This window comes from Diplotaxodon limnothrissa, linkage group LG17 (genome assembly GCF_057381915.1).
Source record: "Diplotaxodon limnothrissa isolate DT_005_m linkage group LG17, D_limnothrissa_male_GT1.1, whole genome shotgun sequence".
Classification (NCBI taxonomy): Eukaryota; Metazoa; Chordata; class Actinopteri; order Cichliformes; family Cichlidae; genus Diplotaxodon; species Diplotaxodon limnothrissa.
The window spans coordinates 16,972,330-16,999,113 of record NC_140612.1 but is presented as its reverse complement, the minus strand read 5'-3'; the positions used below and the strand labels follow the sequence as shown (position 1 = coordinate 16,999,113).

The 26,784-nt window shown below is 38.6% G+C and overlaps 4 protein-coding genes across 6 annotated transcripts in view; 3 read left to right on the top strand and 1 right to left on the bottom strand.

Annotated features, from left to right (window-relative positions):
- The window catches only part of trappc8 (trafficking protein particle complex subunit 8), a 30,142-nt gene extending 26,555 nt beyond the window's left edge, over positions 1-3,587 (top strand). For both annotated transcript variants that reach the window (XM_085375865.1, XM_085375866.1), the window contains 4 exons: positions 486-587; positions 820-959; positions 2,134-2,223; positions 2,932-3,587. In XM_085375865.1, coding sequence (XP_085231991.1) covers positions 486-587; positions 820-959; positions 2,134-2,223; positions 2,932-3,166 — 567 coding nt within the window. In that variant the 3' untranslated portion in view covers positions 3,167-3,587. The remainder of the gene's footprint in view (positions 1-485; positions 588-819; positions 960-2,133; positions 2,224-2,931) is intronic.
- Positions 3,588-3,878: 291 nt separating this feature from the next.
- On the bottom strand, positions 3,879-11,493 carry ctns (cystinosin, lysosomal cystine transporter). Of its 2 annotated transcripts, none has more exons than XM_085376195.1 (11): positions 11,372-11,493; positions 9,394-9,489; positions 9,211-9,289; positions 8,645-8,735; positions 8,153-8,256; positions 7,487-7,624; positions 6,156-6,255; positions 5,684-5,803; positions 5,305-5,475; positions 4,681-4,798; positions 3,879-4,364 (listed from the first exon to the last, which is right to left on the bottom strand). In XM_085376195.1, exons 2-11 carry the CDS (start codon positions 9,467-9,469, stop codon positions 4,216-4,218), a joined length of 1,146 nt encoding a protein of 381 aa, XP_085232321.1. In that variant the 5' UTR covers positions 9,470-9,489; positions 11,372-11,493; the 3' UTR covers positions 3,879-4,215. The 2 variants fall into 2 exon arrangements, with proteins under 2 accessions (XP_085232321.1, XP_085232320.1); XM_085376194.1 differs by having other exon boundaries at positions 11,452-11,493.
- A 694-nt stretch (positions 11,494-12,187) lies between these two features.
- On the top strand, positions 12,188-14,393 carry mrpl55 (mitochondrial ribosomal protein L55). Its single transcript, XM_085376196.1, has 3 exons — positions 12,188-12,269; positions 12,496-12,709; positions 13,767-14,393. Exons 1-3 carry the CDS (start codon positions 12,217-12,219, stop codon positions 13,914-13,916), a joined length of 417 nt encoding a protein of 138 aa, XP_085232322.1. The 5' UTR covers positions 12,188-12,216; the 3' UTR covers positions 13,917-14,393.
- An 887-nt stretch (positions 14,394-15,280) lies between these two features.
- On the top strand, positions 15,281-22,544 carry ndufa11 (NADH:ubiquinone oxidoreductase subunit A11). The gene is made up of 4 exons (XM_085376258.1): positions 15,281-15,395; positions 17,728-17,820; positions 21,317-21,439; positions 22,364-22,544. The coding sequence occupies exons 1-4, from the start codon at positions 15,317-15,319 to the stop codon at positions 22,474-22,476; spliced, it is 408 nt and encodes a 135-aa protein (XP_085232384.1). The 5' UTR covers positions 15,281-15,316; the 3' UTR covers positions 22,477-22,544.
- Positions 22,545-26,784: the final 4,240 nt, after the last annotated feature.

Sequence of the window (26,784 nt, the reverse complement as noted above, 5' to 3'; positions counted from 1 at the left end):
GAATATAAGTTGATCCAGCAGGAATAGTTATCTTAGGGGTGGCTCGCTATCACGGTTTCACAATCTCAGTTTTACAGGTTCACAGAGCAAAGTTGTCCACTCGGCTAAAACAAACAAAAATCAGGTCAAATCCTCATTCATAAGTAATCAGGATAGATTTTAACCATAAAGGCTGGAGTTGGACACAAGGTTTATAATATAAATGCATCTGTTCTCAACTTGCTTGGCAGTCTCTTTCTCACACTTAGTGTTTTTTTCCTTCCACCAGTGAGTGGCGCTGTAGTTACAATGATTGATTGCCAGAAAATAAGATAAAAGAACAATACACCAAAAACAAAAATACAAGTCACCACCACCAATGAAATCATACATGCTCATACTCATTAAGGGATCATTCTTAAATGTGCAATATACATTAGATCATATTAACCCTGGATGGATATTTTGATGGACAATAACCATTTTGTGCATGTCTGTCTAACTAGGCTTATGTGGTTGAGGACAACAAACAGCTTATCCTGGAGGGCCAACTCCATGTTGCACTGCAGACCATCGGAAAAGAAGCCACTTCTTTGACTGCTAAGGAGGTACCGCAAGCTCTTTGTTTTTAGTCTATTTTTCTAAAATAAAACCAGCATAAGAAACCTAAACTTAATCCCACTTTTGATTATTCTTAGAAATAATGCAGAACTTTAAGCCCAAAAGCTAATATAATGTTTTATTTCAGGAGGGTTTTAAATATTTTATATAATGCTGGTATGATTACTTTTATTTGTTAGAGCAAGTCTTCTTTAATAGTGTATGTGTGTTCATCTTCAGGAAGCTCAGGAGATGGTGCTCCTCAAGTTTAAATCAGACCTGCCTCCTCCAGTCATTCTTCCCTCTGCAGAGTTTTGTCAGCTCATCAAAACCAATCTACACTACCCTGAAACCTGCACACACCCATTTGTGCAGGAAAGGTGAGGCACCTGGCGTGTTGTTTTTCCTAACACAATGTTTGGTCCAAGTGATTACAAAAGGTTATTAAACAGGTGCATCTCTCTGAAATGTTCTATCAGATTTAGAAACGTATTCTTCAGATAAGAGATGGGACAGACTACGAGCAAAGGTTAATGTATAGCTCTCGCTTTAAAAAAAGCTTTCACACTAGGAAAGCCCCCTGGGATCCATAGAGTTAAGTTAAACTCAAGAAGTTACTCCAGGCTGAACTAAATTATCTCATCAATTCTGTTTGGCACTGTGTTGGAAATGAATTCTTTTGAAGGTCTGCATAAGACCCTTAGGCACATAGACCAACACAGATTTCCTTTTTGCAAGTCTTTATTGTAACCATAACCATTAAGAACCACCAAATGAGGAAAAACATTCAAATTTTATGTGATCTCCTTATTTTCTCAAGTTTAGGATTATTTTGTCATCTTTACTGCTGGAAAATAAAAAGAAGACTGTGCAAAGTAATTAGTAAAGCAAAAGGCTGCTAGCTGGTTAGAGAGTGAGGTAGAAAGAAGAGAGAGGACAAATAACAATATAGGAGAAAGACGATTTAAAGGTTAATGGTATGCAGTGATGGTTACACAATTAAACATATGGAGAGTCAAAAGAGGTCAGTGTACATATTCAGTGGAAGCTCCTTAAACAGCCTTTGTCTATAGCAACATAAGAGAAGGTTCAGGGTGTTTTGATATAGCTATAAGCACATAAAGCATTATCACAAAGGAGCATTAAGCCTTACCTATAGTAGAGCTTGGATTTTATTCTGTCTCACATATCCAAACTCAGGATCAAATATATGATACTATGGGTTTTTATGATATGATGGTGGCCGATTATTTGGGACTGTTTGGCTTTGTTTGGATTTTTAAAAATAAAGTGATAAGTGAAGCTCTTTAGAAATAATGTCTTGCAGTTTTAAAAAATTAGTTGTGCGGCTTATAATAACCACATGCACAGAGCAGTTTTTCAGTGCCATCCTAAGACAGGATAATAAGATGTTACCATGTTTGGCAGTATTTAGCATTATTACATTTATCCATCCCATCCTCTGTTTGTAGACCTTTATTGTTTGTTTAGAATTTTTCCTATTCGCAAATATTTTTTTTGTTAATAAAAAGCTGCGTTTCTCTTTGTGCCTAGTCTCTGTTTGGTGCCAGTTACTCTGACTCTGTCCAACTGCTCCTTGGCTCAGGTAGATGTCATCATTGACTTAAGACACAAAAGCAGCAGGTAAGTTTCTTAAAACAACATGTGTTCCTTCCTCACATGATTACTTTGTAAGGAAAATGGAGACAAAACTGTTGTGGACAGTGGATTTCACTTAAATAAGACTGACGTTGCTCTTTTTCAGTATAAAATTCAGCTGATACATACAGTGGCTTGAGAAAGTATTTATTTTTCATATTACCTCAAGATATATTTTTTATAATTAAAATTTAGCTCAAGTTTAGATTGAACTCGGAATGACCATGGGGGAAAATGGTAGAAAATCTGAGCCACAGAAGTATTCAAACCCTTTGTTGTAGCTCCTAATTATCCTGTGATGCATCCTGGTTGAGTATCCACTAGTAGACAACTGAAAGAAGTCAACTCTCTATAGAGCATCTCAATTAAATTGCAGTGATACACACATTAGGACCAGGATGTAAAGCTTATAGTGTTCCCAACAGTACACGGGCCTCAATAACTGAAAAAGTAGACCATCAAGACTCCATTGAACTGTGTGAACAAATTGAGTCAAAGAGCAAGCATTTCTTTGGTTAGTTGATCCAACAGTAACCACAGATACTTGAGGCAGAATGTGAAGATGGTTTCTAACATGAGGTCAAAATAACACATTTTTCTAATATCAGGTGATAAGTTGTGACCTCTTAAATGTAGCATTCTTTTCCAAAAGTACTTGTTTTTTAACATAACACTTCTATTTGTCTCTTCCAGCCCAGAGTCCCTGGAGGTCCACAGCTCATTTGCTTGGGTGGGTCAGTCCCAGTACAAGCTGCAGCTAAAGCCCAAGGAGGTATTGTGTCTAACACTGCAAGCCTGTTTCCTTCAGGCGGGAGTCTACAATCTCAACACTCCCAGAGTGTTTGCCAAGCCATCTGAGCAGAGCATCATGTGTGAGACAAGTCAGCAGACGGCTACTCCTGCTCTTATAGTCATCAGCAATGCCTGAAACGAGCCCGATGGTCTTCAGGCACCTCTAGACCGTGCTGTGTGTTTTAACTCCATTCAAGGACCATTGACATAAATTCCTGGATAGACTGAGCATTTGTTCCGTCAGTTTTTGCAATACTGTAAGAAGAGCTGTTTACATCCTGAATTGTACATCTTTTTATTCAGTCTGCAGTCCTTTCAAAGGCAAAATGGGCACTGACGACTGAACCGCATTTGCTGCCCATTCTCTAACAGTCTACAATTTCATTATGCACACGTTGTATTTTGTTTATGGACCAGTGAGTCAAACTGTGTTTAACCTCAACATATTGTCATTTAGCTCTTGTATGCACTTGAATTGAAATCTTTTCTGGAAATTATGTAATTTATTTATATATAACAAATTGGTTGTAAATAGAAAATAAAAGTCTAATGATACTGTAAAGGAATGTCAAGGTCATGGCATCTTTCTTTTTTTTCCTGGTAATTTTGGACTACAGCCTCTGCATTATAGAATCAAATATTCACATGTGGTGGTTATTTGCGTAATTTAGCGAAGAAAGTTTGTAGCACATAATCTGGAGTACACTGAAACAAGACTTCCATGGCAGCTTACAAGACAAAGAGTACAATGAAAAAGCACTTTAGGTGTGATAAGTTACTAATGAGGATTAATAAAGGTCTCTTGTCTGTGTTACAGCAAATTACTTAGTTATCACAGTTTCATTTGCAGTAAAGTCTTGATTCAAGACAGTAGTTGTCAGAAAATGATTAGAAGTGAAAGTTTAGAGAAACTGACTCGCTATGGTAACCTGGTTTATAACAGGTTTACCACCTTAATTACGAATGACATGGATAATAACAGTTAGTGTTACAGTTGCTTTTTCAATTAATTTGTCTTCCCTTTTCTTAATTAATATTCATACGTGAGTTGGTGTTAATGAGACGTGTAAATCCCTGCTTTGAAGAAACTGGCCAGATTATTTTCACAATGAAAGTCAAACAACAACCATAAGTTCTCTTTAAAGCTGTACATAAATGTGCTTCTTTGGGTCACTCCAGCGAGTATCAGTCTCCTTGTTGGTTCACGAGTGGTTCATACTGTGACGATCGTCTGTAGAGAACATAGTGCTGAGTGATAAAAAGGATGTCAAACACGATGGAGAACAGACCCAGACCGAACTTTGTAGGATCACCAAACACCAGCTTCCACTCATCTGAGGATCAAAATTAATACAGAGATACCGTCAAAATGCTCCAGTGCTCACATCAACAGTACAGGTGGTAAAGTAGATGCACCTATTTTATCCATTTAAAAATCCTAATTCTTCTCAAGTTATCACTTCTCCATGCCGCCCACAGGGCGAGGTGACAACAATACCCATCAGCTTCTTATAGCTGAGGGGTAAAATAAGCACAGTAAACACACTTTTACTTTTCATGTCAACATTTCCTTTCTTTCCGTCGCTTCAGAAATCCTGCTTATTTCATTAAATATTTTTGTATGTACAGTAAGCAAACTACTGTAATTACCATTGTTATAAGACTGCAGAATCATCTGGAGAATGCTGAAGAATCCACCAGTGAAGTCCAGTAACACATTGCCAATGCTCCATCCTTCAGTACTCTGTCTTTTGTAGTTCATGTATGCCTGGAAACACAGGAAAGCCATCAACTGTATTCACTGCTGATAAAAATAAATATGGCATAGAACATTTGAGACTTGTACACTGCTCAAAAATCATCAGGTCATATCAGGTGAAGAGAGGAGGTGCCCCTCTAGTGCGCCTATTGTTAATTTCATTAACATTAAGCAGCTAAAACTCTTTAATAACCCCCTGCTAATTAACTGACCAAGATCAATATCCAAACTTAATGACACACTCTAATTAAAAAGTGTTTTGTTTAGCAGTGTATTAATCAGGTTAGATGTGAACATTGTATTTCTAAAACATGTTTACTGTAATAAATCTCTTAACATGTGGCACTGTTACTGTAAAAGAAATGTAGACAGATGCACCACTGGTGGGCAGTGAAGGTGGGCATCAAAACACATTAAATCGATGGAACATCCAACAACGCAAGATTTTTTTTAATATGGTTTCAGTCTAGTATTCATTATTTAATGTGCAAGTCCAGTTTGTGTTTGAGTCTTACCTGTGGGACATATTTGATAAGAGTCACTGCTAGCTTAATGTAAGAGAAATAGTAAAGGTAGTCCAGCCAGGTGATTGTTTTGGCTACAGCAACAAATAAGCTGATCAAAGCAAACATCCAGCCAATCAGCAATAACACCAAGGCCGTCCGAGAGACTCTCTGTCCACCCCTCTGTAAGAAAAATGGCACCTAGCATTATACACCCGTCCTGAGTCTGAGACATCCTGCCAAACAAACTGACTCTGTGATAAAAGTGATTTTGAGAGTCATGTCGTATTCAGTCTTAACAATAAAGTCATTACATTAAATTATTCTGCTCCTCTGCTTTAAGTGTCTTAAAGCAGAAAGTCTGTAAGTATATGAAATGACATACACATACCTCATACACAGTAGCCTGGCTGAAGTAGACCAAACACAGCAGGACAGCATGGAGACTGAAGAAAACATCATTAGCAGTCACAGGGTTGATTCCATTAGGGTTCCTCTTCAGAAACTCCTCCTACAGGAGGAGCACACAGTAGCTTAACAAAAAGTATTATGTATGTATTATGCAAAACCTAATGTTATTCTATACAAAGGCAACAGCCACTAGGTGGATCGTCCAGTGTAGTCATGAAAAACATCAACTGATCATCAAGAAATGCCACAAATGGATGGAATGTCTTCAAATTCTCAGACAGTTGAGTGAAAAGATCGTAGAGTTGTACTCAAGGAGACAGTATGTTAAATACAGTTATAAATCTAATTAAGCATTTAACTTTCAAAGGTTTCTCTAGACTCACTGGTACTGGCTGGTATCCTATTCTTCATGTGTATAAACAATGGAGTGTCCATTCAGTGGCTGGAGTTACCTTTATAGACGGTATCCAGAACAGTCCTATATTGAAGACGCTGTAAGCAATGAAACCCGTCAGGTTGAGAGCCAGGAAGTCAAAGTTGAGACCTACAACACTGAAGACAAACATGTTAGTTTTAATTTTGAGTAACTTTATTTTTAAAACATTCTACAAATTTCACACCACATTAAACCCAACACACAAGAGAGACTGAAGAGAAAAAGTCAGGGCAATCAATGTCATTCATTTTCTAGATTCTCCCTCCCCTCCGCCCTGTGTCAGATCTTTTCTTGATCTTGCCTGGTGTTGTAGGCCTTTGCCTCTACTGATATTGTGCCTAGACCTTGACCTTGTGCTGCCATGATTAGTGCCTCTGTGCTGTCTTTCAGTCCAGCTTTGTCCAGCCACTGGTAGGATTTTTAGATTTTTAGACTTCTTCTGCCTGCCAACAGTACATGCTGTGCAGTGCCCTGTCCTTCCACGATGATTCCTCTTCTTAGTTCCTCTTCTTGCTCGGGTCCTTTTTCAGGTTTCTGCTGCCCGAGGTATCTAATAAGCACACGATCACTTGTGGCTGATGCACTCATGGCCCTTTGCTGTTTTATCCTGAATAGCAGTTCTGACACTCACTAGTCCTCTTTCCTTCCTTCTGCTTGGCGTACAGTCTCAGGGTGCTGGACTTGGGGTGAAACCCTTCATGCATGGTAAAAAGCTTTCCTGTCTTGAAGTCAGTGACTTCTATTTTTTCCTTTGTCCAGCTCTGACAACTAGGTTGGGCGTAGGTGTCGATTGCCTGGCTCTTGTTCTTTCCATTCAGTTTACTCCTCTGGCCGTGACTTATTCTCTGCAGGTAGTTGCAGCTTTTCTATAGTGGACTCTTCCTGGTTCTCATTTGCCTTCCAAGGTACTTACAGCTATCCTCAATTTCTGCAATGTTGTCTTCTAGTAGTACAATCCACTCATACCTGACTACCTTCACTCTTTTTGGGCTTGAATTGAGCTAACATAGATATGTATCCGTAGCCAGTCTTGTTAGGTGTAAATCGTGTCAAGGCCTGGTTCTGTCTAACTTTTCAAATTTGAAACCCTTTCTTGGGTGTCTGCCACTGCAATGATTACTGGATCATGTTCAGGGAGGTTGCTGTGGTCCAGTAACTGCTTGTCTCCTTAAATCTCTATGCTCTTGAAACTGTACTTGGAGACACAACAAACCTTCTGACAAAGGCACTGATTTATGTACTGATGTACCGCCTTATGCTACCAGTAACCAGTACCACTAACTACAAAATGATAACAATAATAAGAAAGAAATACATAGGGAGAGATAAAAGATGTTTGAAAACTACCTTTTTCTCCTCCAGTTTTCGAAGGCTTGTGGATAAAAAGACACTGACCAGGCCAGAAAGTAAATCCAACCAATGACTTCACTAATTATGGACAGGACATTGCTATGGACAACTATGAAGCGGATCCTGACAGGCACACTGGAAAAAAAGATATAGCTTATGTACACAAAGAAACTGGACAGTTAATCAGTTAAAAAATAAAATGGCAGCAGACATCAGCCGGCCTCTGGTGGATCCCTCCATCCATACAATACAATACAACTTTATTTGTATAGCACCAGCAGTACACCAAAGTGCTTTACAATAAAAACAGGAAAATTCCATCTCATCGTGAGCATCATTAGCTCTGAGTAGTGCAGAATTAACAACTTTCTATCTTTTCAACCATTAGCTTATAACCATTTTGAGATCCAGACGTTTTGCGTGACAAAAGGGGACAAAGAAACCACGTTTCAGTGCGTTTGTGCTCTGCTGCTTCAACCAATGTCTTGTAATAGCTTGTACAGTCTGGAGAGAATTAAAAACTTAACAGGAGATTCACTGGCACCAAGACTCAGTTTATAAGATTTGGACACCAAATTTGGAGAAGAAAGTGATCACTTTAAGATATTCAATTATTGCATTCAGTGAAGGAAATTATTTTCTTCGTGCTGGACTGACACCCACCTGTTGAGCTCTGTGCTGTTGGTAACCAGATATGTGGTCACCTGACCAACATCATGGGCTGTCACATTAAAACTGACAGCGGTAGCTTGTACTGGCATCATGACCTAAACAAAAAACTCACATAGATTTTGGTCTCTGCCTACTGTCACAAATACATTTTGATAAAAAATAATAATTTAGTTTCACCAAACTTAGATAACGCAGGTCTGATTTTGTCTTATAAATTCAAAAAACAGCAGCAAAAGAGGAACTGGCCTATGATAATAGTTATGGACTCCATCAACCTCTGAGAGGCTCTTTTTATACCCAATCATTCTTTAACCTTTCTGTAATCAGAGGTGTTGTTGTGTTCATATTATGATATTACAAAGTTATTAAAAAAACAAACATCCAACCTGACTTCCTCAAAAGTATCCTAGCTTGAAATGTTTTGTTAAGCCCATGTTTTGTTGCCTCATATGCAGCATCATTTTTTCATGTTTGGTTTCTTACCTCCTCAGGCACTGTGATTATAGACGAGTAGTTTATCTTGGAGCTGTGTGTTACATTTAGGTGAATCACAGCTGACTGGTTGAGAGGGGAACTGCACAAAGACACGAAACACCAAAGGGAACAATACAAATGTTAACGCTTGCAATAACAAAGTCTATAGTAAATGCCAGTAGTAACACATCTTACTTCATATGGGTATAATATCGCTTCTCTTTGGTTCTATCTGCTATGTAATGTAGTTAACAATGGATTTAGAAAAGAAAAAACAGAAAGGTTGCTGATGACTGTGAGATGAAGTTCTGTATCCTTTAAAACTATGATGTAGCTATAAAAGTCTTGCAAATAATTCAATGTGTAGTACAAATGATAACTACAATTATTTCAATTAACCCAGAATCCAAAAAGGTTTTCCAGAATATAACTGTAAATGTATTACATGCTGAAAACACTGGTACTGTATACAGAATCGTTTTATTGCAATTTTAACAGGCTTTCTATTATTAAACACAGAAAGTACACTTATATATATCTACACTGGTAATATGGCTTATCTAAAATACTATTACCTGGAAGTAATAACGACGGCATTTTTAGAGTATTCCTCAAGTGTAACAGCCTGAGGAGCAAACAAACTCAATCTGGATTCTGAAGTACAAGCAGAGTGTTGGAGGGCAGCGTTAGTGTTAATTTCACATTTTATGTATTTTTCTGCAGTGAAACGGATTCATTTAATCATAACAGTTCATCACCAGACATGTTGGTCAACATCCAGAACACCAGCAGCTGAGCAGGTAGGCATCTCTTTCCCAAACCTTGGCCTGTCATCTCTGTAAAATTATGAAAACCTAAAGAAAAGAAAGCAGCCAGAAGTCATTGGAAATCAGAGCTATCCAATGCAATCATAATTATAGTGTAAGATAAGAGGATTAAACAGATACTTCAGGTAAAAATTAGGGGTGGGCTTTATACTGCATGTACGTGATCTATCGCAATTTTTTCCGTGTTTGATGAATAAATAAACCAGCTTAATTTCAGTTGTTTTATTTTGTCTCATGAATTCTTGTTTGATGTCCTTTTTGTTGCCGTGATCTTTTGTTTGTTAAAGGTCTAGTGTTGACCACAGAAAGAGACTTAATGTGACAGTATTGTCATTTGTGGAAAAACCTCTGTGTGCAACTGATGGTTAACAAATGGTTAAAATAAAACATTTCAATTCATTCAGACTTGTTGTATTCAAAGTTGAAAAAAATGGCCGATTTGAATGAGTATACCAGGGCAATTTTAGGCACTATAGGGTTGAAAATAAATATTTTTTTGGAGGCTTTTTAAACATATCATGATATATATTGTGTATCGCGATATATCCTCATATCGCCCAGCCCTAGTAAAAACTATTACTGAAAACACAATGTAGGCTGTAGATCATTTAATGTCTGTTATTCAAAGCCAAACACAGGTGAAAGTACAAAGGTCCTGTTTTTGTTTCATGTTTTAATAAGATTAATCAGATAAATATCTGTTTCCCGGGTTACCTGGATTTCATGTTAACTAGTTAGATTTGTTTACATATTTCACTCTCCGTGTTCCAGATGTTGCATCTGCAGATTTGTCAATTTCTGTGAGCAGGCTATATCATAGTTTATTTGACCTCACAAAAAAAAAAGAAGACTGCAATTCCCAGGTCATGAAAATGCATATAGGTGTCAATATTATCTTCAGAGAACAATCCAAATTAAGCTAACTGCAAATAATTATAATACAGCTGCATTAACTCATTATATTGTATAAAATAAATAAATGTGCCTCATCATTCATCACACCTTTCATCACATCAGCTGGGCTGTTTGTTTGTGTTTATCCTCAGAGTGACTGATTTGATTTAAAATCGATAGTCATGATTTAAAAAGAAGACACTGAGTAGCGGATCACTCACGATGGAAACCAAAGTTTATCAATGAATCAGTTTGGAATAATTTCTTTCCAGTTGGCAGGTAAGTAAATGCTGTGTATTTCAGCATGAAACATGGCATAGAAAGTTTAGAAATGGAGCTGTAGTGCCTACCACTGATTTCATTGCTTCACCGACAAAAGTGATAACCAGCAGGTCATCCTAAATGCATGTCCATGTCAATATATTCTACGTTTAACATTACAAAACAGTGTTTCGTTAAATATACTGTATTAAATTAAACTTGTTGAGCTGATTCATACCAGTATAGCTTAGTAAAATAATTCACAGTTGTCTTCCTTGATATGCTGCCAACCTGCTTGAAAATTCTTCTCTTTTGGATATATGGTGTTACCCTCAGCCTTAAGGCTGCATGATTTGGTATACCTGCCCTTGATAAGTGGTGATAGTCACAGTCCACAGTCAAAAACTTTGCCTCTGTCCTAAAACTATTCACTTCGTCTTCATATGGAGTGTTTGAGGTGAGCCCCACGTAGCTCTGCTTCTCAATAGTTGGATTTTACTGATGTGCAGCAGAAATAAACTGAACTGACGGAACCTCCCCCACATTTCAGAAAATCTAGGGGATGTACCACAAGGAAGTTTAATACAACTATCACTGTTAGTATAGAGGGTTTTTTTTTTTTTAGTATAGCGCACCAAAGCCAAGTTTATATAGATCAGACGAGACAAACGCATCTTCCAAGGAATCAAATGCATCAAATGAAGTCTAATAAAATAACAAAGTTGTCTGAGATAAAGCGATGTCTTCATCTTACCTATTTGGTCTGAAAGAACACGTACACACAAATAATAAAGCAATAGGCTTGCGTTAAGTAATGAACGAATAAATCTTTACCCGAACATATAAAAACTACTCGACAAAACACGTCCTCAGCTGTACTTCCCTAACAGATCACGGGATATCTTCTTCGTCCTATAACAGACGCTTCTATGTGTACTACTGCCCTCCGCAGGGTAACTCAGCTATAAAGATGCGTACAGATGAAATGGTGCTGCTGCTGCTACATATGTAAAAGTGGATTGAATTGTTTAATGACGTTCAGGAACAAGATGTATTTTATTTTATTCAATCCCCACTGCAGCCAAGTCAACATACATTGTCAGATCGGCATGTATGCAGCACACTGACTGCACACATACGCTGCAACACCAGCAGTAACCCTAACCGTATGTCCTTACGTTAAATAAACATCATTCATTTACCGTTTGTCGTCTGTATTCTGAATTGAAAGCTCCACACAAGACAGAATTATTCTAGAGTGCGAATTATTAAATGCGTACATTTAATAATTATTAATTAAATATATGCTAATCTGATTGGTACGCTAAGATGACTGAACACCTCGGCGATTTAAGGAGCCAACCCACCACCACCAGGTTTGACTTCAATGTCATTTTAGTTACGTCAATAACTATAAAATACTCATTTGGGAAGCATGAGTAACATCGTACCAAATCGTAACAGAAAACGAAAATCAGAATCCCCTCGCCCCGGAACGTTTTTGGGCCATATACTGTTTCACTGGGACCTTTATTATATCAACTCCTGTGTCCGACCTTCTATTGAAGAGTTTCCTGTCACAGTTTAGCAACCTTTCCAATGCTCGACATGTTTATAACCAAACTTTGTGCTTCACGTGGTTCGTTATCAAGGTTAGACTGCTGTATTCATGTTTACAAATATATTTATTTCTTTTGTTGGTTTTGTTTTTTAAACATTAAACTCTCTTAGTTCAGACGAAGAGTCATTTTCAAATTCCGTTCAATCAAGGAGGCTAATGTTAACGTTATACTTGGAAAAGAGAAAAGTGTTGCTTAGATTGGATTTGTCTGTGGCATGCTTTTTATGTGTCTGTACTGATTTTCTTTCGTCTTTCAGTATAGGCAGCTGTGTTTGGCCTTTGTTCACCCGTTCACATCGGCACGGCCAGGCTAAGCTGCTCCACACTCAGATTCCTCAGCTTAACTCTAACAGAGCGTCAGTTGCATGCTGTGGTCGGCAGAGATACGAGAGGATGTATCCTGTGATGTTAGTCCGTCCTGATGGGTCAACAGTCAGCATCAGATACAAAGAACCCAGACGCATCATAATGGTTAGTTTACCATATCTAAAAGCCAGTAATCCCCTGGCTTGCTGTTTGTCATGAGTCTTATAGATGTGCAGTCTCAAAGCAAAAAAGAAGAGATCATGTAAATTACATCATCACTGTTATTTTCTAAGACCTGTCATTTTTCAGTTAGATGACTTAATGAGCATATATGAATTAGAGGTGGGAATCACCATACATCCCACGATACGATATTATCACAATACTTAACGCACGATACGATATTATCGCAATTTTTAAAAATATTTTGCGATATTCAGATTCTGTACATAAAGGTAAACTTTATCAATATTCATTTTCTCTAATAACAAAGTCTCACACTCAGTCTTTCTCTCGTTTCAGTCAGTTTTATTGTTGACAAACTGAACGGTTTTTATTACAGTCTAGTCCAACTTAACTGAATGCAACCATCTGGTACAATTATAGCTATTCTGAACTATGCAATTTATGAAAACTATGCAGCCTATTCAGCAACTGAAGAATTTAAAAGTAAATTAAAACAAAATATAATTTTACATTAAATAAAAAAGTTTTAAACTTAATTAAAATAAAACATGTCTTAAATTAAAATAAGTAAACTGTCATGTTTATTGCTGCCATAAAAAAAGTTAAACCCATTTGGACAGTGAAGGAATGTCAGGATTCTTGCTCAGAAAAAGGATCAACATGCTCTGAAGTCAGAGCACAAAAACCTTTTTGTAACAAAATATCGATTTCTGCTGTCCCTGTATCGATACATTATTAGCAAACAAAATATCACGATACTACACAGTATCGATTTTTTCCCCCACCCCTAATATGAATAATGTATGTATTTGTCTAAAAGAAATTTACAGTTAGTTTTTCCAACATTCTACTGTATACAACCCAAACCCAGCCCTCCACATGCTAATAAGAGGAAAGCAGACTCAATAGATAATAAAAAAAAAATAACAAATTGCTCAGGTCCTGTAGCAGAAGCCAGTGAGCATGTCACTTAATATTTTGCTTATGTGAGCTGATGTGTTGTTTTTAATTTTATTTTATTCATCTGTTTTGAAAGATGCCGGTAAATCTGTCTACTCTGTCAGAAGAGGAACGTCGAGTACGGCTGAAGAAAAGAGAAGTGAAGAAGCCTCAAAAACAAACAGGAGTCCAGTATGAAGATGATTTCAAAGTGGACAAATATAGCCACTTGTGGAAGAAGAAATAAGATTTTTTATATGCAAATGCAAAGCATACTCTTACAGTATCCATAAAAAATAAGTTATGTGTCTGTGTTTTGTTTTTTGTTTATTCTTAAGTGATACTGCAAAATGTCAGGGATCACCAACTGAATTGCGATTGAGTTGTACTTGGGTAATGTCCACACCAGTTCAGTTTTTAATCCCCCTTGAAACAGAGACTTCTGGAAATACTGCTGAACTTGACAGTATTTTAGTCTGTAAGGCAGAAACAGACATTTCAAAACAGCAGACATTGATTGGCTTCTTGGATCTTAGTGAGTCCTTTCATGATTTGGCATACCCATCACATAAAAGAAAATGGCCTTGACTATGGCTACTGATGAATTTTATATATTAGTTGCTGAGCATGCTAGGGGCATTTTTGCAGTGAAAGGTAGAATTTTGTTATGCTACTACTGCATGAAAGAAGCATAGAAGGTATGTGTCCGTGTATGTTTTCAGTCATGTTGCTATGAACAGTAAAAAAATATATCTTGTTGTTTTATGTTGCTGTTTCCTTGTTTATTTTCAATAAAGTAAATTGAAAAGTTATGTAGACTCGTACCTTTTGGTTAAAAATAGAAGGGTAGGGGTTTTCATCAGGAACAACTTGAGTTTCAGTGAGCTTGTGTTCTTCCTACTTTTCCTTCCTATGATACTGTATGTTATATTCTCTGTTAGTGGTAGTTTGCAGAGTAGTTGTCAGGTGAAGGCAGTATTAAAAAAACTTGTCTGTGGGCTACTCTTGGTTGTGCTGTTGTTAGTTTGTCAGTCAGCTGCAGAGAGAAGCAAAGGTATGTTGTATAAAGAGCTTAAGAGAAAGTGTTAAGAACAAAAAAGAGAGTCTCCACTCAAACCATTGTCTGTACTTTAAACAACACTGTCATAGCCACACTGTTACAAAATGACCGTGATGTCATGTCATATCTATTGCAGGCTGACAAGTCATTTAATGAGTGATGGTGTTGGTTTGCTCAAAATTGCTGATGATTATTGGTTAGTTAGTCTAGTTAACTGTGTTTTTATTTATTTTTTTGTTAAATGTTTTCAGATGTAACATATCTTTTCTGCAGTCTGATCTTTGCAGAGCATCTAAAACACAGCGACCTGATATACTGAAGAGTATATGAAGCGTTGAGTAAATTAGTCACGTATTTCATATGCGCATCCTGTGTATTTCTTTAAAGATTATTTTATATAATTTCAGTGCAAAATATACTTCCGTAGACATTACAACTATTCATTGCAATCTAGTTATATGCTAGTGCTAGTGTACTTACTTCACTCTCCAGCAGGTGTCGACAGTGCACCAGTGGGTTCGCCAGACGCCAAAAACCACACGAGCAATTCTCGCGAGAATTCGAGTTGTGTCCTTGATAAGTCCGAAATGGGGTACTGGGACCTACCGGAAGGTACAGACTGTGTGGAAAAAACATGGATTACTACGAAACTTGGCACGGCTTTAGGTAACTATCGTTGGTGACATAATTACTTGCAAGTCATGTTGTGCAGGGTCGTGAAAGCAGGTCATCTGTGTGGTGGGTTAGTCAACGCTTTTGAACTTGCAGATTAAGATTGCCTAGCAAGCTACATACGGCTAGGTTTGCTTTTGCTAAAGGATGGACCTGGGTTTCCTAAAATACAAACGTTCAGTGAATTATTTAGTTAGCGGTGCGTTTGCTTCAGCTCAGCAGATAATCACGTAAACCAGTACTGTAAGATTTTTAAATTACAACCTAGAATACCTTGAGATAGTAATGGGCGATGAAACAATACAGATGAACATGGCGCCATAGCGTTTCCTCGATACAAAAATCAGACACGGTCAATATGAAGTCTGTACGTGACTGTTTTGTTAGACTACACGAACAACCAACGACCGTGACAATAGCGCCATGCTCAACTAATAGGTTGACGCACACATGCTTTGTGGAATAACCAGGTCGTAATCTCCCAAAAAATGATTGCCGATGTTTCTGTGTTTGTAATATTTTTGCTTATATTGGTAAATAGGCTTTTGACGACGTGACTTACGAAGGGGCTACATATAAAATATAGAAATGACCTGTTTCGCAACCATCTTACTCACAGGTCTCAAACTTCAATGACTTGGCGACCACTGCTGGCACTGTCATCTCATTGGAAGCCCTCTGGAGTGTTTGCGTAGTAACAAGCCTTGAACTGTACTTGCTTTTATTAAAGTTCACTGTCAAGACCAGTTTCTCACACGGTTCCAAAAAGGGGCATTACACGACTGAAAACTCTGGACAGCTCTTGCAAGGATGAAGGGAACTCTCAGAAACTTTGCAATCTGGTCTGCTTTTCCCTGTGCCTCTCGGAACTTAGTTTTCAGTTCACTGTTGCACCGCAAGTCGGTAAGTTCATTTTGCAGCATGCTGGGGACACGCTCATCAGCTGAGAAGGGGTCTGCAAAAAGCTGGACAGTGCTCTGTCTGTTTCATGCCACACCAAACTGCTCAGCTGCTGACGCATATCTCTAGCTTTGGTTGGGCCATACATGGGACACAAACTCAGCATTTCTTCTGTCACCTCAAACTAATGATCAACACCTCTGATGAAAATTGCTGAGCATTGTCAGTACTTTCATCAAGCGCCACGGAGTGGCAGTGAAACTTCGACCTTTGTTCATAGATATTACTTGATAATGTATTATTCCGCTCTGCCACGTTGTTTGCCGACAGCAACGTTGTTGAACAAACTTTTTTTTTCTTTCTTCCTCTTCATTGAATGGCTTCCCTACCTTAGCGATTAATTGACTAATCACATAACCTGCTTTGAAGGCAGCATCAGTGTCCTTACTGGCTTTGTGGAAAAGTTCTTGCTGGGATAGTAGTCCTCTTTGTAGCTGTTTGGCTCATTTTCTCCTCTCCCTTGTTCTTTCCATAATGCTCTCCATGTTTAGTCGCATAATGACGCTTGAGATTATATTCCTTCAGAATAGCAAGTTTCTCCTTACCTAAAAGGCACATCACCTACACCCAACTCAACAAAGAAATACAGCAGTGTCCATCTTTCCGATGTCAGCGTTCGTCATCCACTTTCCTTTTCAGTTCAAACGTCTTCTGCTAATATAATACTGCTAATTCCTTGAGACCTCTGATCTTAATGACCGTGTTCTATATTCTAATAAATCTTTTTTAGCCACTTAACATGTTTTATAAAGATATTTTATTTGTTGCAATTTAACAACAGGTAGAAATACAAGGGACCGAGACGAGGTTGCGGCCATGAGCGAAGCAACCGCTCTGGAGCCTTGGCGCAGCTTGATGAGCGAACCAGTGCGCTGGCCACGTCTGCATCTTGGGCAGTGGCGTGCTGCTGCACCTCCAACCAGAATTTCAGTTAGGTCGTCAGGGTCGATGAAAACCAGGGGAAAATACCCAGAGGAACGTCCAATCTCTAAGAGGTCCTCTATGGTGAAAGTAACGGAGAGGATAACAGCAAAACACGCAGTACAACAGGGTGGAAAGATGAGTGTCAGGGGTCATTTGTCACAGAAGGATTTCACAAAGGTGAAAGGGAAGGTTTACAAGACTTTAGTGAGACCTGCTATGATGTATGGTTTAGAGACTGCAGCACTAAGAAAAAGACGGCAGCAGAATATTTTCACTGGGAGTGATCAGAATGAACTGATTATAAATAAATACAAGTTGCTGTCAATTTAAACTCCTTCATACCAGCTGGTCTAAAGTGATTGTGATTGTCAGCCCTACAGCAAAACTGACTTTTTTTTTGTTTTTCTAAAGTTTCTTAATTTGTTTGTTTTGTGTGTTTCAGGGCTGGTTGGTTCAGCTTATCACATAGTGGCGTTCCAACCTGACTCTGCAGTGGCAGCGTTACAGAGGGCTACCAACTCAACAGTTACCATGGGTAAATGTATTGTCATTCAAAACTCCACAAGAACTTCAGTGTATGTGGTTTATGTTAAATCTGTCTGCATGTCTGAAAACTCCACTCCTTAAGGTCAGAAGCACTGAGATTTTTCCAGTTTCTTTAGTACTGGGAAGATTAGGAATTGCCGTCACTTTTGTAATGATTCACAGGTAGTGATAATGATAATAGTAATAATTATGATGATGATGATAACATTATCATCAACAACGACTGAGTAAGGTTCTTTATCTATACACAGTGATTTTCTATGATTCCATACTTTAAATAATTGTGTGAAGTAGGGCTGCACGATTTTGCATAAAATGAGAATCACGATTTTTTTGGCTTAGAATTTGGATCACGATTCTCTCACGATTTTCTTTTCCAGTATAAATATTTATTGCACTTATTAACTGCACATCAACTTCATAACAGTTGAGACTGAACATAAAAACAATAAATAAACATAAAAACAACAAATGTCTCACGTTTTGTGGTTGCCACAAAATGTTGTACTGCTTGAAATTCCGTCTCCACCGTTGCTCGACACTGCATGTATAGAGCAGGTAGTGCAACAATAGAAAAATAGTTGCGGGACGGCACTGTGTAGCGTTTGTCTAGGGTGTTGATCATTTTCCAAAATCCCTCGTTTTGCACAGTCTTGATGGGAGCCACATCTTTGGTCAGGTGATAAGTGATAGCCTCCGTAATTTCTTTGTGCCTGCGGGAGTTCGACGGGTATAGGGAAGCGCTGTATAAGGTTCCCGTTATTGATGTTTGGGTGGCTGACCGGGACGGATTTTCTCCTGTCACTTTCTCGTCATCCCTGACGTGCTCTCCGTTGTTTTTTCCCTGCTAATTTAAGCATCACACGGCACAGCTTCTGTATCACGTGGTATAAGGCTCCGCCCTCGTCATTTGTTGAGCAGGAAGAGTGAGCGCTTGTTTTCATGCAGATTACGTCCCGGATCAAAATGCGGTACAATCGTCGTCGTCTTTTTTTTTTTTTTTTTTTTTTTAAATCGTTGTCATTAGGAAATGAGATCGCACATAAGCATGAATCGAGATCGCGATTTTCTAACGATTAATCGTGCAGCCCTAGTGTGAAGTGCTGCCCTGATGGCAATAAAATTCTAAGTGCAAAAAACCCTCCGAACACAACTTTTGTGGTTTTGTTTTTTAATTCCTTGAACATCACTGCACTCAATATCGTCACTTCTTTGACTAACTAATTGAATTTACAACAGTAAATTATTTTTCTAGTGCAGAAATGCCGTGATAGGATGCCGGTCACTGATAAATAGTCGACAGTCAACGGTTGGTGGTATTAGGGCTGCAATGATTCATTGACTAATTTGAGTAATTCAATTATAAAAACATCCATAAGACAAATTCTTTGCTTCGATGCTTCATTTAATACACGGCTCTGTAGCGTGCCGACGTGTTAAACGCGACTGTTTGACCCACATTTTCGACTGAAAACAGACCTGCATACAAACGTATTTAGGAACAGCATATAAATATCAAAAAGTTTGACATTGAGCGCATACACACACCCCAGAGTTTCAGCAAAAAGACTGTTAAACAGCAGCAGCAGCAGTGATGATGATGATGGTCTCATAGTTTAACATGGAGCTGAATATTCATTAATGCTCTTAATAACACCGGTGTTTCTTATCCAGTTAACTGATAGAATAATCATTAGATTCATTCATTCAGTCATTAGAGCTCGGCTTAGCGCCTTAGTTCCAGTGAAAGGAACTCTTAATGCTTCAACATACAAGAATTTTGGGCGTTTTCATGCTCCTAACTTTGTAGGAATAGTTTGGGGATGGCCCCTTCCTGTTCCAGTTGTGCACCAGTGCGCAAAGCAAAGTTTTATAAATACACGGATGAGCGACTTTAGCATGGAAGCACTTAACTGGCCTGGACAAAGTCCTCAACTCAACCTGACAAGCTGTGGGATGAGTTAGAGCAGAAACTGCGAGCCAGGTCTTGTCTGACCTTACAAATGCGCTTCTGGAGGAATGGTCAAAAATTCAATCTCAGGTTTGCAGTAGGGCTGGGCCATATCATACCGTTCACGGTAATACCGGTGTAATTTTGGGCAACGATAAGAAAATTAAATATCGCGATAGAATATGGGTAGAACGCGCATGCGTTGTGCCTTTGTTTTCATACGCACATCGTGGAAAAACCACGGTGTATGAGAAGGGCGAAAGCGGATCGTTGAATGGAACGGATGAACCAGAATTGGTTTGTGAAAAAGCTGCAACTTCAGTGGTGTGGAACTGGTTTGGCTTTCGTCCGTCAGATACACAACAAAGCACTATTTTTGGTAGAGCATGCTAGCGGGCCGTCGTTATTACCGTGTTTTTTGGAAAATACGGCACACTTAAAATCAATCCTTTGATTTTTCTGACAATCGACAGTGCCCCTTATAATCCCGTGTGACTTATGTATGAATTCTGGTTGTGTTTACTGACCTCGAAACGATTTTGTCATACACGACGCTCGAAAATCTGAAATGTTTTTGTACAACTTTGCTAAGCTACAAAGCCGCACCGCTTGATGGATTGTCGGAGCATTACGGCTACCGTAGGCAGGAGCCTCGCGGAGTGATACGTACTGTGCTTCAACATAATATTACCGTGTGTGTGTGTGTGTGTGTGTGTGTGTGTGTGTGTGTGTGTGTGAGAGACTTCTTTTTATATTTTGTGGATATTCTACATGGTTATGCTGAGGATATGTCGGCCAATTTCCACTGGAAATGCCTTTTGGTTAAACTGTCAGCAAGGATTTGCATTTGCACTGTTAGATTTTTTTTTTTTTTATATATAACTTTAATGCACATAAAAAAGCAGCTGCTTGTTTAAGTGAAAATACATTGATTTTTTTTTGCACTAATGGTAAATGGTAAATGGCCTGTATTTATACAGCGCTTTACTAGTCCTTAAGGACCCCAAAGCGCTTTACATATCCAGTCATCCATCCATTCACACACTGGTGATGGCAAGCTATTGTAGCCACAGCCACCCTGGGGCGCACTGACAGAGGCGAGGCTGCCGGACACTGGCGCCACCAGGCCCTCTGACCACCACCAGTAGGCAACGGGTGAAGTGTCTCGCCCAAGGACACAACGACTGAGACTGTCCTAGCCGGGGCTCGAACCGGCAACCTTCCGATTACAAGGCGAACTCCCAACTCTTCAGCCACGATCGCCCCAATAAAGTTGTGGAGTTGTAAAGTATTTTGTCTAGTGTCAATTATATCGTCAATTGTATCGTTATCGCAAATTTTCAAATGTATATCGTGATAAATATTTTTGGTCATATCGCCTGCTCTAGTTTGCAGTACACAACAAGGATATATTTTCTATGTTCAGTCCTGTAGTGGGTTTAGCTGTTTTAGCTGCTGATCTTTGGATCCCATAATTTTTTTTCTTTTTTTTGGATGACTGAAATAATGAGGGAAATTGTCTTCCTGTTTTCAGCTGCCATGGGAGCCATCTTTGGAATGACAACATGTCTCAGTGCTCAGGCCCGTGAAGCTCCAGACGACCCGCTGAATTATTTTATCGGCGGCTGTGCCTCGGGGATTTTTTTGGGAGCACGAAGTAAGTATCAGTCCTGACAGATGTGACTAGACAAGAATTCAAAATTTTATTTATTTTTTTCAGGAACACAACAAAAGTTAGTCCTTTTTAAATAAAAAGTGTGATGTGCAATTAACACACTACACTCTTTAGAGCATATTTGTGCTAATGTGCCACAATAATAATCAGCTGTATAACTAAAATGAACTTGGACTGCACTGGAGTGTAATTCTAAATGACATTTTACTTGATCATACTTACTACGTCTGCATAAGTTTCAAACAGTCCCTTTTTTTGTGTTACTTATTGCTGAGAATCACAGCTGTGGACCTTCTGCACTATTTCTTATAGCACAATGGATTGTGGCCAAAAGAAAAACCCCTTATTGGCCAGTATGAAGAATATATAAATATAAAATTCACAAGAATTTAAAGATATGTTTTCTGTATACTTTCTTTAAATCTTAGAGTAAGTCCCAGTTCTTTGTGTAAACTCCGCTCTGCTGCTTGAGGAAATGCTGCTTAATGAGAAGTTTAGGAATTGCAGTGACTCTTATCATCACTAACAGGTGATGATGGTAGACGGCTTGTTATGGCTAATTAAATCTGTTCTGAACATTTTTCATTTAAAGTCACAGTGGGGATGGGAACTGATAAGAATTCAGCGATTCTGATTCTAATATCAATATCTCTTATTGATTCCCTTCACGATGCTCATTGGCTCCACTTTGAGTCACCACCATCTCTAAGCTGCTTTTCAAAGACATTAATAATGTGCTGTGTGGTCAAATGTTTGTGCATGTTGGACAACCGATTTCCTTCAGGGATCATACATACTGTTAGATTCTGTTCAGTAACAGAGAAAATGTCTCTGCAGTTCTACAGTAGCATTTGGTTTGCCTAATTAAAATCATACTGTGTGCTGTGTCTGTGTGTGTGTCTCCAGCTCACAGTGCTATAACTGGTACATCTGCGTGCCTGGGTCTTGGAACACTGGCTTTCTTTACAAAAGTGGGCAAGATGGAGGGATGGAAACTTGCTGGACCACCTAAACTATAAGAGGAAGATGCCCGGAAGATTGTTATATTGTAAAAAATACCTAATGTAATAAAGTTTTTTTTGAAAAAGCCAAAAAAATGTTGGTTCATTTTATTAGATTTCATTTTACATTTGAAAACACTTTTAATTTAACTAGCTGTTGATGTAGAAACTGGAAAAAATGTTCGGCTATAGCTGTGTCATATGGTTCTTATGTTTACAAAGGTTTATGTGTCCTTTTTTAAAAAATAGCCTGGAAGTAGCCTAGCTCCTAATAATGTCATTTATTTACACATGCCGCAAAATGTGCAAAAACATTGTATTTCTGTGTAATTTAGTGTTAAATATTATTGTTAATGACATTAACAAGCATTTTTGTTAGACAGCAGGAAAGTCGGATGGTTGCCAGAATTGATTTATTGAAAATTTGCCAGCAGTGCAATGAAAAAGCAAATCACAGCAACACTGAGTGAAATGCTGCGTACAGTACAAATGCATCACCTTCTAATTTTCTACTTTTCACATATGTTTGTGGATGTTGACAGGAATTTTAACTTTTTCTCAAGTTCAAGACTCATTTCCAGTTTTTGGAAAACAAATGAAAACAAAACTGATGTAGTGCAGACTACAAAAGCATACTTCAGAAGATGGCACTGGTCACTGCAAACTCATAAAACAGGTTTTTCTGGTTGAAAGCTGCAATTCCGCTGTATAAGTAACTATTGTGTCTTTTTTTTTTTTTTTTTTTTTTATTTTAAATGAAGAAAAAAAAAGCAACTTCAATAAAAGTTGTGAAATCCAGCACCAACTCCCCACTTTACTGATGCTTAGTTGCAGGTTCTTCAATTCACATCAGACTTGCTAAGACTAGCATTACCAAGCAGGAAGAGCCATTCCTGAGTCAATTATGCTCAAAGGATATATAAAAGTACAAGATGCTTCCAGACTCCCAAACAATTTTTATTCAGTTAAACATCAGTAGGATGCAAAGGAATAACAAAGTACCATGCAACAGACAGGTTCAAAATATGGGAAGTGGACTAGTTCTTACAGTGGGGCAAAAAAGTATTTAGTCAGCCACCGATTGTGCAAGTTCCCCCACCTAAAATGATGACAGAGGTCAGTAATTTGCACCAGAGGTACACTTCAACTGTGAGAGACAGAATGTGAAAAAAAAAACCCATGAATCCACATGGTAGGATTTGTAAAGAATTTATTCGTAAATCAGGGTGGAAAATAAGTATTTGGTCAATAACAAAAATACAACTCAATACTTTGTAACATAACCTTTGTTGGCAATAACAGAGGTCAAACGTTTACTATAGGTCTTTACCAGGTTTGCACACACAGTAGCTGGTATTTTGGCCCATTCCTCCATGCAGATCTTCTCGAGAGCAGTGATGTTTTGGGGCTGTCGCCGAGCAACACGGACTTTCAACTCCCGCCACAGATTTTCTATGGGGTTGAGGTCTGGAGACTGGCTAGGCCACTCCAGGACTTTCAAATGCTTCTTACGGAGCCACTCCTTTGTTGCCCGGGCGGTGTGTTTTGGATCATTGTCATGTTGGAAGACCCAGCCTCGTTTCATCTTCAAAGTTCTCACTGATGGAAGGAGGTTTTGGCTCAAAATCTCACGATACATGGCCCCATTCATTCTGTCCTTAACACGGATCAGTCGTCCTGTCCCCTTGGCAGAAAAACAGCCCCATAGCATGATGTTTCCACCCCCATGCTTCACAGTAGGTATGGTGTTCTTGGGATGCAACTCAGTATTCTTCTTCCTCCAAACACGACGAGTTGAGTTTATACCAAAAAGTTCTACTTTGGTTTCATCTGACCACATGACATTCTCCCAATCCTCTGCTGTATCATCCATGTGCTCTCTGGCAAACTTCAGACGGGCCTGGACATGCACTGGCTTCAGCAGCGGAACACGTCTGGCACTGTGGGATTTCTGCAGCACAAACCAGCACAAACGTAGCACAAACGTTTGATACCACTTTTGTTGGATTTGGGTAATGTGGGGGGGCTGGTTGACCTTTTGACCTTTACATTTTCATTAATATCTTTAAAACAGAAGCAGCACAAACGAAAATTTTAGCAGCACAAACCAGCACAAACGTAGCACAGTTGATTGACACCCATTTTGTTTGATTTAATTAATGTGGGGGGGCTGGTTGACCTCTGATGACCTCTAGAAATTGTTATTAATATCTTTAAAATGATAGCAGCACAAACCAGCACAAATGTAGCACAAACGTTTGATACCACTTTTGTTGGATTTGGGTAATGTGGGGCGGCTGGTTGACCTTTACATTTTCATTAATATCTTTAAAACAGAAGCAGCACAAACGCTAATTTTACCTGCACAAACCAGCACAAACGTAGCACTAAAAAGTAGACCATTTTGGCCCGTTTTGGAGCAGTCTGGGGGGATGGTGACCTTTGAATGACCTATAAAATAAAGTTTAATATCTCGGAAACCGTAGCAGCACAAACGCTAATTTTACCTGCACAAATCTGCACAAACGTAGCACTAAAAAAGTAGACCATTTTGGTTTGTTTTGGAGCAGTCTGGGGGGATGGTGACCTTTGAATGACCTATAAAATAAAGTTTAATATCTCGGAAACCGTAGCAGCACAAACGCTAATTTTACCTGCACAAATCTGCACAAACATAGCACTAAAAAAGTAGACCATTTTGGCCCGTTTTGGAGCAGTCTGGGGGGATGGTGATGTCATCAGCAAAAAATATAACTTTTAATATCTCAGATACTGTAGCAGCACAAACGCTAATTTTACCTGCACAAATCAGCACAAACGTAGCACTAAAAAAGTAGACCATTTTGGCCCGTTTTGGAGCAGTCTGGGGGGATGGTGACCTTTGAATGACCTATAAAATAAAGTTTAATATCTCGGAAACCGTAGCAGCACAAACGCTAATTTTACCTGCACAAATCTGCACAAACGTAGCACTAACCGCTCCGCCTATTTGCCTTTACGTTTCAAGTGGGTGGGGGGTCAGCTTCACTCTGCTAGCACGGTCCGGAGACACGGGCGCGCCCCCGCGCACCCAGACACACAGCCTCGGGCGCGCGCGGGCGCGCGCACACACACTGACCCGCCACCAGATGGCGTTTTTTGAGCATAAAAAAGTAAAAACTTTTTAATGGCTTAAAAAATAAAAGAATGCTATTTAATATATAAGAAAGTATCTAAATAATCAATTAGTTGTTTTTAGGGGGAAAAAAGCAATGAGCTATGAACTAGCATATTTTTATAAATTTCATATTTTTTATGAATATCATATTTTTATGAATATCATATTTTTATGAATATCATGTTTTTATTACTTCCTTAATTACTTCCTACTTCCGGAGCTCATGAATAATTTATTGGGGGTCATAAATCACTCAGTTTGACATAAGGGGTATAATATCACTCTCTTAGGGAGGACAGCTGAAAATGAAAAGGATGCACAAACATGAAGTGAGGAGGATGAGGAAAACACAGATGATGAAAGAAAATGAAGAGAGGGGAAGTAGATGGAAAAGAAGAAGTTTTTCAAAAAGAAAATAAAGTGAAAAGGGAGAGACTCAAAAGTATTTTTGCAGACTAAGAGGAGAACAAGCAACAAGAAAGGTTTTTTGATTTTGTCCTACTATGGTAACTCATTGACTTCTCCTCATCTGTTATATTTCTTCTGCTTCTATAGTTACTGTAACCTACAGATAAACATGTTTTGAAGGCGGCTTCAGACTTGTTCTCCTACCACAGGGAGAAAATGATATTCCACATCATTCACATATTTATTTTCACACCTCTGAAGAGGTCGGGGAGTTTTTTGACTAACTATAATGTTGACTGCATTTCAGTGCACAGTTCAAGTTTCAGTGAACACATTCAAAGCGAGTAAATTGGTGTTTATGGTGCTCACATTATAGATGTATGGTTTTTCTACTTGGTTTTTGATGTGCTGCAGACATTTATGCCAGGTAAGCCCTGCAAAGCCCAAGTATTGCAAATGTACCCTGCATTGAGCTGCAGTGATGCAAAGCAATGCTGGCAAGCAGCTGAGATCAGTAATGAAAAGATGCATGCGTGGTGTGTAATTTGAAATGGGGGAATCAGTTCTGTTAGATGGCTGGATCTGCCATCTGTGATAATTTCCAGTTGCAAATGACTGCATGTTTGAGTTTACAATAAATACTGAAAGATGGGAGCTGCCTGGGTCCAACTGTTTGTCTTCCAGTAACGCATTACCATAACTAAGGGTAGGTGTTTTACAAATAGCACACCATATAGAAACAATATGAAAAATAAGGTTTT